Below are 18375 nucleotides of genomic sequence, written 5' to 3' on the forward strand. Positions count from 1 at the left end.
ACTCTCTCAGAGTGATGACTGAGCAACAGTGAGGAAAGATCTTTCTTTTCCCTGAATTTTTAGAATAACTTGATAAGCAGCCAAATATGTAAGGGTACAGCTTTTGAACTTTGGTCGGTGGTCACTTCGCAGACAGAGCCAAACTCATGACCCTTGTGGATTTGTTAGCTTTAGTTTAGGGTCCTAATTGATGCCAGGCCTAAGTCATGAACCCAGCAAGCAAAAGCAATGCTTAAGTTGCAGACGAACTTAGTTCCCAGAATCTTTAACACTTGGATTCTGCCTTATTTTTTTTTTAAGATTTTATTTATTTGTTTGTTTGTTTGAGAAAGAGATAGCATGTGCAGGCGGGGCGGATGTAGGAGCAGAGGGAGAGAGACAAGCAGATCCCCACTGAGTAGGGAGCCTGACATGGGACTCGATCCCAAGACCCTGGGATCATGACCTGAGCGGAAGGCAGATGCTTTAACCAACTGAGCTACCCAGGCGCCCCTGTATTCTGCCTTATTTTATAATGAACTACTAACATTTCCCTGCCCTCCACCTGTTTGTTCTGTTCTAGAGGACAAGGTCTGTGGTTTACTCATCTCTGTGTCCCCAGAATTCTTAACTTTGCCTCTTGTACAGATGAGGGTCTCAGGAAATGTTGAGGCAGAAATCTGTGCCTAGAACAGCAAACTACACCCTTCCAACATGAATAAAGGACTCCTGTGCTCAAGGACTCCTGTGCTCATCATTGCCAAGGCAGTGTTACGTGGATTATTGTTATATGTAATCTAAAGTAAAACAAAATACCCATAGCCCACTTTTTTTTTTTTTTTTGGAGAAATGTTCAAAGAAAACCTTTCTCCCCAGCACATACTAAAGAAAACTGATGGAATTGTCTCTCAAGTCGCAGCCTTGTTCCCCCCAACCCCCCCCCATCTGATTTGCTCTTTCTGCAGGGATGGCAAAGGCAGAGATCCCATCCCCCTTCAGTTCAGTGGTTAGCCTTTCATGGAAAGTGGGTATTTCTTCTCTTGGGGCAGCCTTAGTGGAAGGTGATTTTTCAGAGTACAGAAACAAATATACAAGGTGGGAATTTTTCTCAAAGTGGGCTTCCTGGGGCCTTTTCCCAAAGTCTGTAAGGTAGGTATATACACCTCAATTTCAAAGCCTCAGATGTGTCTTTGCATATTCGGTGTGACTTGAGCCATGCCCAACCAACCAGTAAGAAAGCAGACATACTCCGGTAGGAGAAACCTCTTATTTCAGTAAGATAGGCTAATTACGGCAAATTAAAATCTTTACTTAATCTTCCTACAGTTATGCTTTTAATGTGTTCTGTAATTGCAAACCTTTAGTCTGTTAATCTCTGATTCATTAGTGGGTTTCTTAAGTGTTTATTAAGGAGCATGTGTAACATTCTGGTAATTACTAATGATCTTGGCTCGTAGCACATTTGCGAAGATCTTGGCAGGGAGTTTCATTAGATTCATCACCACTTATTGTCAGTGTACAATTTTTATTAGCTGTCTCCCACCTCTATAAAATATGGAATTTGGGGCTTTACAAAACAAAATTAAATGCTTCCTCTTTCTTATGGCTAACAAACTCATAAAATATAGGTCTCAGTGTCCCTGTCCCTTCAAAATCAGAGTGTCCTCTGCTGTCTGCTCTCCCATTTTACTGCTGAGGAGAAAGGCCAAGAAGGGTTAAGCTACAAACCTCACTAGTTTTCACTGCTTCTTTGTGGCCACACTTAAATTGTAACTGGTGGCTCCCGGCATGTGTCTCTTTTTCAAGTTCCTCACCTCCGACACAAAGGTGTAATTTTTACGTAGCCTACAGCATGATGGTAGCTCACAGTTCCACTCAGGAAAAACCGTACCACTCAGGACTATCTTTGGTGCCAGACGTACCCTGCATCTCCACCCGAATCAAAACAAACCTTTCTACCTCACCTCTGACAACTGAAATCCCTTTAACAGGGGACAAGATCTGAGCGGCAGTATCTCAGTTGAAAAGCTACATTAGGGATAAATGGTGTGAATGCTTTTCTGAGAGTTGAAGGGAGTTGAAGAAGGGAGAAGGTAGGAGAGAGCACAAGAACACTGCTGAACTGGAAAATGACCTGGAGATGATGCTAGAACTGAACTTCACCTATCTCGCTGTTCTGCTCGGGATCAATGGCAGTACCAAAGGGATGGTTTGGATGGCTTTCGCCCCCTTCCGAATCTCCATCAGTTCCCTACCCTAAAGCACCACAAACAATCGGACGATCGAACTAAAAAGCAGAGTGTGTGCTATGCGAACGTAGCTTCAGGACAGATGTCCTCATCGACCCCAATCTGACTCTGCAACTCAACTGCCACCCTTCATAAAAATATACTATAAATTACATATACACATACATGTATGCCTATACGTGTATCTGTACGTGTGTGTCCTGAAGCCTCCCTTCCCCAGTATAGATGCCATTAGCCATCAGTACTTTTTAAAAGATGATAGATACAAAATTACTTTGCAGATAAAGGCACTGCATAAATTTGAGGTTTTGATATTTTCAAACAACCTCGTCCTCCAGCTTTTAAGGCAAGCGAAGTCATTTTATTTCTTACAGACAGATCTTTTTTATGGCGGTATCTTAGAAGTGCTCAGACCAGCTGAATGCCTAACCTGGCATTTCTAAATGTGCTGAGAATCAACAACAGACTAGTCTGAAATTTGGTATCACCGGCTAAGGACACAATGAAGCCAGTGGCAAAGGCTGCAGTAATCGTTCTCGACCGGTTCAGAGAAAAACAGTTTAGTGAGTGAGAACATTCTTCAGCTTTTAAAAATATGCTGGTACATTTGTTTGTGAACATTGCACCGCCTTTCTTTGCCCTGGTGGTTACCACAGTGACTCACTTGATGTTTATGGCATGGCGGATGACAGGGCTGTTCCCTCCACTCAAGGAGTGTGCAGGACTGTGCTCCCTGGCACCCCAGCAGACGGGGTTGCTGGCTCCTGGGCAATGAGGCGTACGTAGGGTTTGAGCCACACGCCTTTCTTTGTGGTTCATCCTGACTGCACATCAGGCACTGAAGACTTCTCGAGTGTTACTCCACTGTCCTGTTTGCCAGTTTGGCAGCAGGATTTCATTCTAATAAGAGAAGTTTCTCAGATGGAGATTCCAGATGTGTCTAAGCTGCTTTTATTAGGACAATGGAAAGGTCCAACCTTTTCTTCTAAGTACAATCAAGAGTAGTGTGTAATTTTACAAAGAGTTGTATTACGTAGTGTGTAATTTTACAAAGAGTTGTATTACGTAACTGGAAAATTGTCTCCCTGGGCACAGAGAGAATTTGTTAGCCCAGAAGGCAGCTTGGAATAATGCTGACGTAAAGCTTCAATTCAAGAGAGAAACCTTTTAAGTTGCTGAAATGTAGTAGAGAGGAAGAAGGAAATTGCTGTTTTACATGACTGACCAAAATGCACTGTAATTATATCAACTTGAAACAGATTCCTTAGAAGAACTGATAACTCTGTGATCCGAACAAGTCATGTGTAGTAGAACTAAATACTGCATGTACTTTCTCTGCAAAGTGTAGACACGCCGCATTTGAGATGGGCAGTAGAAGAGACAGCTGTACTTGCCTTAGCCTGCTTAATGGGACCTCCAGCTGGTTTAGCCTAGTGAAGAATGGCGGGTGGCTTTACTGAGGAATTAGTATTTACCCTGCCTGCCCATCCTTTTGCACTGCTTTACCACACAGCTTGCGGACGCTCCTCATGTAATGTTATTTTGATGTCGCCACTCCTGTTTGTAATTAACACAGTGTCACTCATCGGTCAGTTTCTAAGTGGAACACTCACTCCTTTTGGATTCCATTCACTGGTCTTGTTGCCTGTTCTAAAGTGGGTGGGTAAAATTTAATCACAGATATTTAGCCCAAAAATAGCCTTCCCGTTTTCCCTCTTTGCTCCAGTGTCTCCACGTAGTGGTATTTTCTGTCAGCTACAGTCCACCCATAGATAGGAGATTATCTCCAAGAAGAGTAGTAATGGTATTTACTCAGTGCCGGGAAAAATCCTTGGGCTGACACTGGATACTCTGAAACACTATTATTACTTTCATATGGTAATCATCTATTTGCATAGCTCCTTCACCTAACTAGAAGCTTCTAAAGAGCAGGATTGTGTCTTATTTCTTTGTAATGCCCCAAATAGTGGATACCTACTACATACTAAGTGTTCAAGAACTCTTATTAACTGAATGAATGGCAGATTAGAACTAGTATCTGTCAGATTCTACACAAAGAAAGAAATTGCAGCTAACAAGTGCCTAGACTCCCAATAGCAAGGTTAGATGACTAGTTAATTATGAAAGAACTGTAGTCCGTATTCATCTTGGTGTAAGCTGACGGAAGACCTTCCTCAGTGTCACCCAAGCACGCAGACATCATAGACAAAGCCGATGTCTCTAACTTCAGCAGTGAAAGTGGGGCTAAGGTCATTTTTCTAGGCATTGGGATGCACTTGCTTTGGTCCCTCTGCTGACTCATCTATAGTCCCTTCTAAGACCAGGGTCACATAACTGGGAGATGGCCTCACTGAAATACTCAGATGAGGAGCAGGAAGCGGTCAAATGGTCTCTACTGGGCTTTTTGACTTTATCTCATAAATTTCCTCCCCCAACCCACGCAAGTCTCCACCTGAGCAACTGAATTCCACAGCAGAGTCCTATTAACACCTGTCCTGAAGGAAACGTGGGAGGTTGCCGTGCTCGGGGATCTCTTTCTTCCCTTCTCTTGAAAGGACAACTTTTCCTCACTGGCCTTTGTTTCTCTCATTTCCCTACCCGGAATGCCTTTTCCTGCTTACTCTTTTTGCCTCTGAATCCTATAAGACCAGCTCAAATCCCTTCTCCTTCCTGAAGTCCTTTCTGACCCTCTGCAGAAATCAGTAATTGCTCCCTCTGATGAACACCTGGGCTATTTGGGGCTGGTGCTACTTGACATTGTGGATATTTTTCTTTGTATTGTAAATTATTTTTCTCATTTATGTATTTATTTATTGTGACTCTTGACAGTGAAGGTGATACTCTGAGTTTTTTAAAACCTGTAGATCTTATTTCATGTGATGGTTATTTTAAAAATACTTGGTAATTTGGGAAAAAAGCATCTAGAAAGGAATTTGATGGAGGTAAGTGAACTTAATGAAAATTATTACCGATATGAGAAAAATCTACAAGCTATTATACTTTTATAATATATAAAACTATTTTAAATTATTTTCCTAAAAGAACGGTTAGAGAATAATGTTGGACTTCCCGACTAAGACCTAAGAAAAGGTTTCATACTTAGCAATGAATATAGGTTACAAATACGCAATTGCAGAGATGGAGATTCTTTTTCACACAAGAATCAACGTCATATTTTGGAAATCACTCCCTATGTTATTTGTAGTATAAACAAATTTTATGCAAAGTTATTTGTTGTGTAGGTGTACATATGTTTTCTCATTGTACAATTTTGAGTTTAGTGTTAATTCATTTGTATCCAAAGTACCAAGTTATCTCATCTATATGCAGTAGTCCAGAAATACCAAACATGGTCCATCTACCTGACCATGAAATCATGTTCTTGGTTCTAGACAGAACTGCTTACTGAGCCTTCTGGGCCAGTGGTTATGCATACACCAAATGTACCTCTAGATCCGGAACAGTTTAAATGAGTTAGCTGTATTTGTCCATGATCTTCTGATGAGTTCAATACAGTTTAAATCTTAGAGATACAGTTCTTATCTAAAAACTAACCTTCTAAAAATGATCATGCTAATAGAGGTTTAAGTTTGACTATTATGGAGATGAATATTTAGGACGTTTTAAATTTTGGCAATAGTAGAATATTGCTTGCTGGGTTGAAGAGGATCAAGAGGGTGTCGTGTTGAATGTATCATAAAACACAGACACACACAAACGCGCGCGCGCACGTTTATTTAAAGAGAAAAAGGATAACCCAACAAACTCACCCCTTTCTTTACATTCCTGTTGCCTCCATTGATATTTTGGCATTATCTTCACCAGGATTATTATATGGCTTTCATGGTTGTTTCGCCCTCCATATTCCCATTCCAGTCCACGCAGTCAGGCAATAAATATTTCTGTAGGTATTTGTATGTGTTCTGCTGGGAGAACTGTGCTGGAATACTCAACTTCCTCATCTCAGAATGGCTACCCTCCTGCACAATTATGTTCAGCAACTCTCTACAAAATCAAATATAATCCAGCCTCACTTTCCACTTTTATGATATACTCATTCCTTTCATATGCCCAACAGCTTCAATCAAAGCAAAATAGTCACCCTTTTCTGTGATATGTCAGTTTTCAGCATAATTCCCTGGGGCCTAGAACCATAAAATACATCGTTCTTAGAGGTAGAAGTGTTCATATTATAAATCCAACAATCTGAGAAAAGCATCTTAAAGTAGATGATAGAAGAGGTGTTTTTGAAAAGTTCTTTTAAAAATTTTTTGGTAAAATTGTGGAAGGAAGAACAGAAGGGCCTTCTTAACTCAGAATTGGGACAAGGAAGTTAAACACAAGTAGTGAGCAGACTAAAGAAACCCCAAAATGGAGAACAACTGGGGTGTAGGGAAATGAGAGTACTTGTCATAAATCTCTTTAGAAACAAACCCCAAAGTAAAATACACAATGAATAAGTTAAGACCCTCACGTTGGGAAACTCCCAAATTTTGAAGGTTAGAGTCGCGAGATGCATGATCATAACCAAAAAGAAGAAGAAAAAAAGAATTTCTCTTTCTAAAATGCGATACATTTTTGCTGAGCACCAACTGCATACCGGACACAGTGCTTCTGTGAAAATTCAGGAAGCCTGAACATAATGACAAGCTCTGTTCCATCATGAAGTAGAAGTAGGGATTGTGAACTGTATCACAATACAACTGCAACTCTTGCTCTCGGCACAGGCTCCTGTCTACCAGAATGAATTCCAAATTCACAATCAGGATCAAAGTTAGGCCATATTAGCTGCTCTGTATTTTTAACCTTTGTATTAAATTACCATCAAGGGGGCACTAATTAAGATAAGAAATAGAGCTACTTATTTGTTTCATATGCACCTTCAGATTTCTGAATTATACATTAAAACAATCTATGACATCTGTGTATGCTTTCCATAAAAGAAAAAGGCATAAATGCCTCAGGGTGCATCTGCCTGGCTAAGAAACAGATGAAAAAACTCTCTCTATAGTTTCTATTAAAGTACAGAGAAATATAATTTTAAAGGCTACAAAAATAATGTAAAGATTATATAAGGCAAATATAGCAATAAAATCTATAGCAAAACCCAGAATATTTTAGATTAACCCGAAAAGGCTAAGTTTCCTAAGACTTTGAAAAATGAGGAAAGCCATTTGGCAAAATCCTTAACTTGGAATTTTTTTTTTTGTTTGATTTATTTTCCTCCTAGGTTCCAGATTCAGAGATGTGCAACTGATCCAAACAGTTATAAAAGCTTGGGAGACAGCTTTCGAACAATTTTCCGAATAGAAGGGTATGTACGGTTCTTTGTGTATGAACTTTATGTTGATATAAGCATTTGACATATTACTACATAACATGTTTTTCTCATTTTGAATGGCTCATTTTCCTAGTGTTATTAGAGGAAAATATTTAAAAGGGTGCCTTCCTACTTTTTTGTGTGTTTTTCCTGATAATACAATTGAAAACTAAATATGTATACATAAGAACTACCACAAAAATTATATTAATAATCAGTTTGCTGACTAGAAGACAATTTCTATTTTGTGCCATTGAGATTTTTTAAAGTTCTCATAACAGCAGCTATCTAAATGTAATAGTTCTTTATTTTGATTCTTGAATATAGTGTCCAAATGTGTTCCTTATTTGCATTGTGGCTTATGAATATTCAAAACAGAACTATGTCAAAAATTGATGTGTCAGATTTGTTATCCTATCTACTAGCTGATCAGATAAAAATATTTTTTTACATAAGCTAAAATGGTCTTTGATGTATAGATTCAGTTAAAGACTCCAGCATAATTTTCCAAAGGATATTAGATTTGCTTTTTGAAGTTGTTTTCATAAGAGAAGTGGTTGAAAGTAATAAGTATGTAAAAAATGATAACAGTAATAATAATAGCTGGTATATAGTTAGCCTCTACTATGTGCTAGAAATTCTCCTTATAACTCTGTGAGGTAGGTTCTATTAGAATCCATTTCAGTTGGACAAATGAAGAAACTAAGACTCAGAAGAATTAGTCATTTTCACATATCTGATAAATAACGGAAGTGGGACTCAAATCCAGGTCTGCTTGACCTCAAAGCCCATGCTCCTAACCTTTGTAGTTCACTATCTCTCTTGGCAGATTATACTATGGTCAATTGTTTCTTTCAGTTAAACATATGTCATGGATGTCTTTCCGTGACAGTATATATATTTTTAACAATACCATAGTAATTTTTGTATCTACATTCTGCAATTTATTAAATTAAACCCTTTGGCAGACCACTAGGTTGTTTGCAGATTTTCCCTAATAGAAACGATGGTGCAATAAATATCCTTATACTATTTCTTCACATTTGTGTGCACATAAATTTTTTTCTATAAAATAAGTTGCTAGCTATGGACATACAGGATCAAATGATATGCACATTTTATAAATGTTACCCAATTATCTTCCAAAAAGTATCAGTATCTAAGAGTTCTCATTTCTCCACACCCTCTCAAACACTGGACAATACCAATCATTATTTGGTATATCTGTCACCCACATGTATCTCCTGTTAATAATCTAACAGGTGAAAAATAAAATTGTCTACAAGCATTATTTTGATTGTAACTGGGATTGAACATACTTTTATAACCATTAGTTGTCATTTCTTTCAAGAATTTCTTATTTGTGTTCTTTGCCCATTTTTCTTGGGTTAGATTTTTTATTGGTTTGTAGGAGCTCAGTATATATTATAGGTACTAATTCTTTAACTATGACATAGATTACAAATATTTTTCCCAATTTGTCATTTTTCTTAGAGCTATAGTGCCTTACACCTTTCAGAACCTTGACATTTTTGAAGATTGTGGTTTTGTGATTACATCTATCTTTTCCTTTGTGATATCTGACCTTGTCACATTAGAAAGAAGGATGTCTTCTAACCCCAAGATTATAAACATTTTCTTCTGGTATGTTTTACATTTATATCATTAATCCATCTGAGGATTTTTTTAATGCACTGTGTGGCATATAGGAATTAAATTTTATTTTCAAATGGTTAGTGAGTTGTCCAAACACCACTTGTTGAAAAATCTCGCTTTTATTCCCTTATTGGAAATCCTAGCTTTTTTGTATATTAAACTTCCACAAATATGTCATCTAAATTTTCTAGTCTGTTTCTCCATTTCCCATTCTGTTTCATTAGTTTATCTCTATGCCAGTATCACAGTGTTTTAATTCATTTACTTTTGGAGTATTTGGGTAATATATAAAAATATGCCCTGCAGTAGAAAGCCTAAACCTATTTTTTTCTTTTTTTTTTTTCTAGGACTTTATTTATTTGAGAGAGAGAGAGAGCACGAGCATGGGGAGGGGCAGAGGGAGAGGGAGAAGCAGGCTGCCCGCTGAGCAGGGAGCCTGATCTGGGGCTCCATCCCAGGACGCTGAGATCATGACCTGGGCCAAAAGCAGACGCTTAACCGACTGAGCCACCCAGGTGCCCAGAAAACCTAAACTTCTTACTGTGGTACAGTGCCCGTGCTACTCTGGCCCTCCTTTCTTCTCCCGGCTCATTGCCCATACATAGATCTGCTCTAAGGATAGCAGATCTGCTCACATTCTTGTAGCTTTACATGCTGGTCGTTATCTTATTCCTGCAGGACCGACCCCTTCATCCACTCAAGAAACCATCCCTCTTCATTCAAGGATGCCCTCACATTTCTCTCTCTGACCATCTTTTTCTCTACCACACGCTTTCTTTGTGCTATGCAAAATATAGCACGCACCTCTCTAATTTACTGTGGCTATTTTCTGTCTCCTCTGTCCCACCTCAAGAATATATTTCCTTAAGGGCCATTTTTCATTTAGCTCTGTATCTCCCGTGACTGTGTTTAGCACTGAGTAGAGATCGTAAGTACTCATTAAATGAATACAAGTCATCACATCAAAATCATAAGGATGCAAAATGAAACAGAGATAATAATTCTTGCTATTGACCACCCCCTCTGAAGTTATGATAATAATCTTGATAACTGATTAAATATTTTTAGGTGACCTAGTGACATAGATTCAGCAAATTCTTGCTAGTACTCTCGTGATATGGTACCTAAATGCCATGCATTAATGATACACCTGCATCTATGACAACTGGAATCAAAGTCATGTTCATTTTACCCAGAATATATATAAAGTTAAAGAAATCATAGTGCACTATGTAGTCAATAGCAGTGTCCCTTTCCAGTAAAACAGTAGTAGCAGCATTTCCAAGTTCTGTAAGCTGCAACAGGTATCTCTGAATTGGATGTGGGAGTTCCTTAGCCAGGCTCTTTATTTCATGTGTGTTAGGAAGAATTTAATGTTCCTGCTTTGATATCAAGTAATACAACAAACATACAGCATGTGTGGTCCTTGCATAGTAAAATTGGCCTTTTCCTAGACTGTATGTATAATTGCTTCTAGAGCAAATTGACATTCTTTCTGTAATGCCTTTAGATCTGGACATGTTATTAGCCCAAAGCTGGAGAGCTCTAGTCTCAGAGATGGAAATATTTGTAAAAATACAAAAGAAAAAGCTTCCTGTTATCTTTGATACAGAGCAAAAACATTTCATAGTGTTAAGTTAAAAAAAGAAAAGAAATCCTTTTAGCACAGTTCGGTTGAATCTTTTTCCTAGTGGAAGCAGTTCCTTTTCATTTTCTTATTTAGCTTTTAGAGTACACTCTGCTTTCAAAGATATTTTTCTCACTCAGGTGCATCCAGGCCAGTCTCGTCTGTTGCTACAGGAACATAGTGCAAGTCAGTGTGACTATTAGCATAGTTAAGACAATTCGTCTCTCCTGGTTTTTCCTATATCCCCCAAGTTAAAGGTTTTGAAAGCTATTTCTTTTCTTTTGTTTAAGAGCATTAAAGTCTGATCATACTCTTAATGTCTGCACAGATCTCCCATTTTCCTCCCCGCCGTAAGAAAGGGAAGGGTACTCGTCACCATCCTGAGAAATGCAATTCCCCACTTCTCTGCCCAGAATTCATGTTTACGAGGGACTGTGGCTCAAATACATGGGTCCAAGTCCCTTAACCACTTCTAAGGTTCTTTTAAGAAGCAAAAGCATCGATATATTGTACTTAATGAAAGACAGGGTTTTTCAACCCAGCTTTACCCCTGCCCCCCCAAAAAACGTCCTTCCAAATGCTCTGCAAGGATTTCTATTATATGGAATCCTCATACCATATATATTTACCAAAGATGCCATCGTTGTTTTGTCTAATGGAGAAGAGAGAACTCACAGGCAAGGAATTTGTCACTGTTGCGAGTCCTCCATTGTCACCATGATTTTTTCATCTTATTTCAGTTTGGTAAAAATAAACCCATAGGTCCATCTACGGAAATAGTGAGCCCAGAACAAATTTATCCTACCTGATTAGGTGCCTTTAAAACCAATTAGTTTCATTTTGTAAATTCTCCCGCCAAGTAGCAGCTGGTGTCCCCATTTACCATGTGTTCCTGCATCGCTTCTTCCTTCCTTCTGCTTCAGAGTATCTCCTGAAAGTTTTTCTAGTCTCTTTTGTACCTGTTGCTCTAAAGAGAGTGGTGGAGATGCTCACAGATGGGCTTGTAAATTTTGCTAATGTAAAACCAGGACTGCCTGTCCCCTTACTCTCCCTCTTCTGAAAGCACCTAGTGACCATTCTTGCTGAAACAAAGAGGAAAAAGAATAAAACAGAACTTAAGATATTCCCGTGACATAGGTAAAGACAGATGTGAAACTAATACTTTTTTTTTTCAGTGTAACAGGCACGATGCTGGGGACCTTTTCATATATTATTTCATATATTATTTCCAACGCAACACTATTCTGAACACAACATAGCGTTATGTCTGTATTTTGTATGAGGAAACAAAAGATCAGAGAAGTTAAATAACTTGCCCAAAGTCACACAAGTATTAGTGGCATGTCATGGTTTTCCCATTATATTATATCACCTTTCACTAAACACCTAATTTTGTTATATACTAAATGAAAAGAAGACAATGTGAAAGTAGTGGCTATAAACCCCTAAGTTTTTTCTTTATTTTTAAAGATTTTATTTATTTATTCATGAGAGACAGAGGGGGAGAGAGAGAGAGAGAAGCAGAGGGAGAAGGAGGCTCCCAAGGAGCAGGGAGCCCGATGCGGGACTTGATCCCAGGACCCTGGGATCATGACCTGAGCCGAAGGCAGATGCTTAACCATCTGAGCCACCCAGGCGCCCTAAACCCCTAAGTTTTAAATAGCTATTCTAAAACTTGCAGTATTCCTACCCTCAAATCACATAGCAATTTAAAGCAGCTTTTATCTCTTCCTTCAAGTAAAATATGAAAGCCCTGAGAGACCAAATGTGTTCAGTTAATCAAATCTTGTCAATTCCAAAACAGCACCACAAACCTCTGATAACTCAAGACTCTTAATACGGTTATTGTCCCATCCCTTACAGATGGCTCCGTATCTCTGATAAGTTCATGGTTTTCCATCAGTCTGCTCTCATCCTGCATGTTCCTCAGTTTTCTTATGAGAAAAACTCATGGGCATTGATTTGCCCAAGGCAAATAACTCGGAAACAACTAGGTCGGATTAGACTTAGTCTCAAATGAGAAACATGTTGATTGCTGGTGCCTTCAGAAATATGGTATTCTTCAGAAAGTATTACTGTAGAAAATATGTGGTTGCATTTGGGGGGCATTTGAACTGTGTTTTGTTTCATGATTTGTTTTCTGTAACCACTGATGCTGCCCCAAGTATCATCTTACAATCAGACCACTTGGTGATTATAATATTTTCTAGTTAAATGACATTTAAGGCCTCGTTTTATGAGCTCCAGCATAATTGGCTAATTTGGTAAACTCCAGATGTGTGAGATAATGTGCCACTCGTTTAAGTGCCTTTCAGACAGCATAAATGGCACAGCCCCAGGAGGTATAATCACTCCCTCTTGTTTTCATTAAGAAGGGGAAAGAGTGGCTTGTGACACAAACAAAGGAAGCAGGACGTCGACAACTCAAAATCAACAACAACCTGGTAGGATTTGGACATTTTCTTTTTACAGGTGGGCCGACTCCAAGATCTTCGGCTTAATTTGGTGTCTTAGTGGGTCCGCTTTTTAAAACGTGGTTTACCTAATGTAACATGACCAGGTGATTTGAAAGCACCCTTGAAAATAGAAAGACCTGCCCCTAGAGAAAACCCCCTGGGCAGCCTCTGGAAACCCCCTCACTTTCACGTGGAAGGGAGGGGAAGTACTGGACTTGAAGACACAGTGGAGGCGTCGACTCGTCCCAGGAATCAGCCTCCTCCCCACCTAAGCCAGGTGCAACTTCACAAGGCCCCATAATTGCTGCTGCTTTTCTCTCTCTCTCTCTCTCTCTCTCGTGTCTACCCAACTTCTCATCCAACAGAAACCCACTCATCTACCAAGTATTGCCAAGCTGGAGTGGAGCGGGTGGTTCTTAGTGTCCCTGTTCCCTGGATCCTGAGGCTGGTCCCTCTTATCTGATAGATAGATAGACCCAGTGGAGTTCACATACAACTGAGTGGTGGGTCCCTGTGTACTCACAAGAGTTTTCGCTCAGATGAGTAATTACAGACTGGATCCCAGACCCCTAAGCAGATAATTTGCAGTGCAAATCCACTATGTGTAGATCATTGGGTATTGATTGGGTTTGCAAGCCTGGCGGACCCAAGTGAATTCATTTTTGGCAGGTGCCAGATGTCCACAGTGCCTTCTGTGTGAGGGTCCTGGTGCCTTGGGTGTCTTCTCTCTCCTCTTTTTTATTTTACCAAAGAGGCGCTTCCTGGTACCCTCTGGACCTCCCTTGAGTGCTCCTTTGTTTTGGATTGTTTTCAGCTTTATTGAGATATAATCAAGATAGAACATTGTGAAGGTTAAGGTGTACTGTGTGATGATTTGATACACGTGTATATTGCAAAATGATTGCCACAGTAGGGTTAGTTAACATATGCATCACCTCACAGAATTACCATTTGTGTGTGCGTGGTGAGCACACTCATGATCCACTCTCGTAGCAGCTTTCAAGTATCCAGTGCTGTGGGAGTAACTAGAGTCATCATGCTCTGCATTAGACCCCTGCTCCCTTGTTTTCCTGCGGTGATAAGGAGGAAAGTAGACCATCCCAGCTGCTCTTGCTCCCACACTACAGAGCTCTGCCCTGGCCGGTCTGGGCTTCTGAATGATGGCACAACAAATGTCTTCCATTCAAGTCGGGGAGAAAAAAAAAGAATAAGAAAACACGAGAGGTGAGAGTTTGGAGAATAAACTCTAGCAAATCTGCCCAGCAGGTCTCACATGTGGTGGGCCCAGGTCCAGATTATGGCATCCAGGAAACTGAGCCATTTTCTTCTTCCAAATCTTCTCCTGTTTTGCAAAGAGAAAAAAAGAGATGATCTCAATTCAGGCATGGGCTTACTCTTATTGTTCCTGAATGATCTGTGTTCCTTTTAAAAATGGCTTATCAATGCCTTAGTATATTATACTCATAAAATTTATTTATTTATTTTTAATTTTATTTATTTATTTAACTGACAGAGAGAGAGAGACAGCTAGAGAAAGAACACAAGCAGGAGGAGTGGGAGAGGGAGAAACAGGCTTCCCGCCAAGCAGGGAGCCCAATGCGGGGCTCGATCCCAGGACCCTGGGATCATGACCTGAGCTGAAGGCAGCCGCTTAACCAACTGAGCCACCCAGGTGCCCCTATACTCATAAAATTTTAGACATGAAATGTATGTAATAGCTTTTCACAGAAAGTGTGTGGCTAAGCCCTTTAAACTCTGATTATTTAGCAATTCAAGGTTGAAAATGAAAGAATGTAGGGTAAGGAGAAAATACTAAAGGGGAATATTTAAAAAAAAAAAAGCAGAAAGTTGAACCATGGGCATATTATTTGGCATTTCTGTTTTACCAGATTCTTTTATACCACTGCGAAAGCAAATAGCTGCTGGTTTAAGCTGTATTGGGTTGTAAAGTGGTCTTTACAATCAGGGAGAGGATAATGAATTTCCAGAGTGCTCAGATAGCAGCATCTTTATGCTTCCATTGTCCCAGAGCTCTGTCAGAGGTCTTTTGTTCTGCCACAGAGTGACCTTTAAAATGGTGTCAGCTCCTAGATTTCCCTCCTGTCATCACCATAGATTGCTAGCTGACAGTCACACACCGACTCCCCCAGCCTCTCACTAACAATACTTTCGGACTTACTGACTGGCCTTTGGCAAAGATTTAAGTGTTGCCAAAGAATAAGTGAAAACTTTTGCAGTGATGTCAGCTCGTCAGCAAGGCCTGATTAAGAGACCAAACACAGCCTCTCCCAGCACACAGCGCTGACAAGAGGGAAAGGAGGACCAGTTGTTTGAGTGGAAGTAGCTGTCTTTCGGGAACATGAGTGTCTCAATCCAGAGCCTGAGCAGATATTCCCCATGTTTTATAGAGTGTTAATGGGAGGTGAGGGGATTCTATGGTCAATGGGAGATGTCCAGTTGGAAATAGTTTCAAGCCTTTCTTTTGACTTACTCTGGATTTCTGATGAGCTAGATGCAGTCACCTTGGGTGGGGGAGGGAAATGTCTTTATCAAAACCCTAATCCTTTTTCTAGTGGTTGTTAAACTGAACATTTTCAGATGAAAATGAGAAAGAAAAGAAAATCTCCTAAAAACTCTTCTACCTTTATCTGATTCTCTTATTGTAGAAAATAAGTTAAGGGTGCCTGGGTGGCTCAGTGGGTTAAGCGTCCCACTCGATTTCAGCTCAGGTCATGATCTCAGGTTGTGAGATCAAACCCCATGTGGGGCTCCATGCTGGGTGTGGAGCCTGCTTAAAATTCTTGTATATAATCATCATCCAAGTTATGTTTGCTGAATTTAATTGAATGATTACTAGTTTCACATACCAAGCTATTCTGGTCACACTAATGTAGAAAATAAATATAGTCAAATCTAAATAAATACCAAGAAAATTTTATGATGCTGGTGGTATCATTAAGACAAAAATTCTGAAGATGGTAATTTGCCTCTGTCTCCTGAAGATAACATTTTTGTAACAGTCTCAGAACATAGTAGAATATCTTTAAGGGCTATGAAAGTGTCTGAAGGTAGGGGAGTTGGATTTTGACATTGAGTTTTTAGATTCAGGGAACTCACCATTGACAGGTGTTGTTGGGACACTTGACAGGTTTAGTTAGGGAAACTGGAAGGGCTGATGAAGACCCAAGTGAAGGCAAACAATCTACCCCCATTGCTTAAAATGTGTTCTATCTTCACTGCTGTACTTATGACACTTGCCTGTCTGGGATTTAAAAAGCACAGGGACCCAGAACAGTATAAATAAAAACCAAGTATTCTGGTCAATAAAAAGGTGAATTAAAGTAAAAGCAAGTGAATGTTTAAAACATAATCAGAGGCAAATGAAGAGTTAGAATCTTAAAAGACTGTATTAATAAACGTTTGGTTCCAGAGATCAGAGTAGTTTGTATCAGAACAACTGTCCTGCTGAAACAACTATAAACATTGGACAAAATACACAAAACTACTTTTGAAGGCATTAGAGAGTAATCAAAGCAGGCAGAACTTGCAAAGAGCTACAAGACCTGAGGGAAGGAAGCCCACCTCAGTGAGCTGTACATTTACCCAGGCTTTTTCCATACTTTGCTAATAAGTCTTGTGGGATAGATTGGGGGAGGGAGTTCAGACCAAGTCTTAGTTGAGAGAAGAGTGGGAGATTGGCTTGCAGAGCTATCAGATGGCTGAGACGTGAGAAGCAAAAAATCCCAAAGAAGACGGAAACTAAAGAGAAGTGAACTTTGGGTTTATATGCAATCTCCCCTTGAGGCGTTTGCCAACTCCTAAGCTATGTGTGAACAGGAGAAAACTCCCACAAACCAAGCAAAAAGCAAAACAAAACCCCAGAAGCTGAGAGGCTATAGAGAGGAACAGAAAGTTTAGCAGTCCCGTGATGCTGGGGAGACAAGACTTCAAACCCAGCCAGGTAGAGGAGTTCTGGTAAACACAACAGGTTTTCATTTGAGACTCAGAATGTCCTCATCCAAGAGGAAGGGCTCTGCCCTAGGAATAAGGGCAAAATACAAACACATTGTTTCTACAAAGCCTAAGTCCAACCCTCAGCAAGATGAAAGTAATCTGCCATATTCCATCTATTTGCTAGGAGAACATTATTCCTCTTTTTGGGAAAATACGCCATCATCCAGAGGATCTTTGAAATTTTTTTATGCACAATGCCCTACATTCAGTTAAAAAATCACAGGGTCTTAGGGAAGAAAAGACAAAAGAACCAAATATCAAGGCAAACAGAAAGAAGAAGTGACTCAAATTTTGGGATTATCAGATGGTGATTTTTTTTATTTATTTAATTTTTATTGTGGTAACATATACATAACATAAAATTTACCATTTTAACCATGTTGAAGTATCCAGTTCAGTGGCATTAAGTACTTTCACTTTGTTGTGAACCATCACCACCATCCATCTCCAGAATGTTTTCATCTTCCCAAACTGAACTCTGTTCTCGCTAAACAATAACTCCCTATTTCTCCCCTGCCCCCAGCCCCTGGAAGCCATCATTCTACTTTCTGTGTCTCTGAATTTGACTACTGTAGGTAGTTCATGCAAGGGGAATCATACTTGTCTTTTTGTGATTGACTTATTTCACTTAGTAAAATGTCTACAAGGTTCATCCATGTTGTAGCATGTGTCTGAATCTCTTCCGTTATTAAGACTGACTAATTTTCTATTGTATGTATATACCATATTGTGTTTATCCATCATATGTCAGTGGACAGTTGGGTTGTTTTCACACTTTGGCTGTTGTCAACAATGCTACTATGAACATGGGTGTGCAAATATTTCTTCAAATCCCTCCTTTCAACTTTTTTGAGTATATATGCAGAAGTGAAATTTCTGGATCGTATGTAATTCTATGTTTGATGGGTAAGAACTTTTTTTAAAAAGATATAATAAATATGTCTGGAAAAGTAAAAGATGGGGAATTTCACCAGAGAGACAAATCTTTTGCTTTTTAAAGACTCAAATGGAAATCTTGAAAAATACTATAACTAAAAGTAAGAATTCAGTAGGTAGATTTTCAACCCACATGTT

At 39.4% G+C, this 18375-nt stretch overlaps 1 protein-coding gene across 1 annotated transcript in view; it reads left to right on the forward strand.

Annotated features, from left to right (window-relative positions):
• SLC25A21 (solute carrier family 25 member 21) overlaps positions 1-18375 on the forward strand; it is a 216305-nt gene that overhangs the window by 90682 nt on the left and 107248 nt on the right. The window contains exon 6 of the mRNA XM_088025167.1: positions 7459-7542. Coding sequence (XP_087881293.1) covers positions 7459-7542 — 84 coding nt within the window. The remainder of the gene's footprint in view (positions 1-7458; positions 7543-18375) is intronic.

Source organism: Eumetopias jubatus, unplaced genomic scaffold (assembly GCF_037043125.1).
Source record: "Eumetopias jubatus isolate StellerSeaLion01/CBP00866 unplaced genomic scaffold, mEumJub1_p1.0 scaffold_7, whole genome shotgun sequence".
Classification (NCBI taxonomy): Eukaryota; Metazoa; Chordata; class Mammalia; order Carnivora; family Otariidae; genus Eumetopias; species Eumetopias jubatus.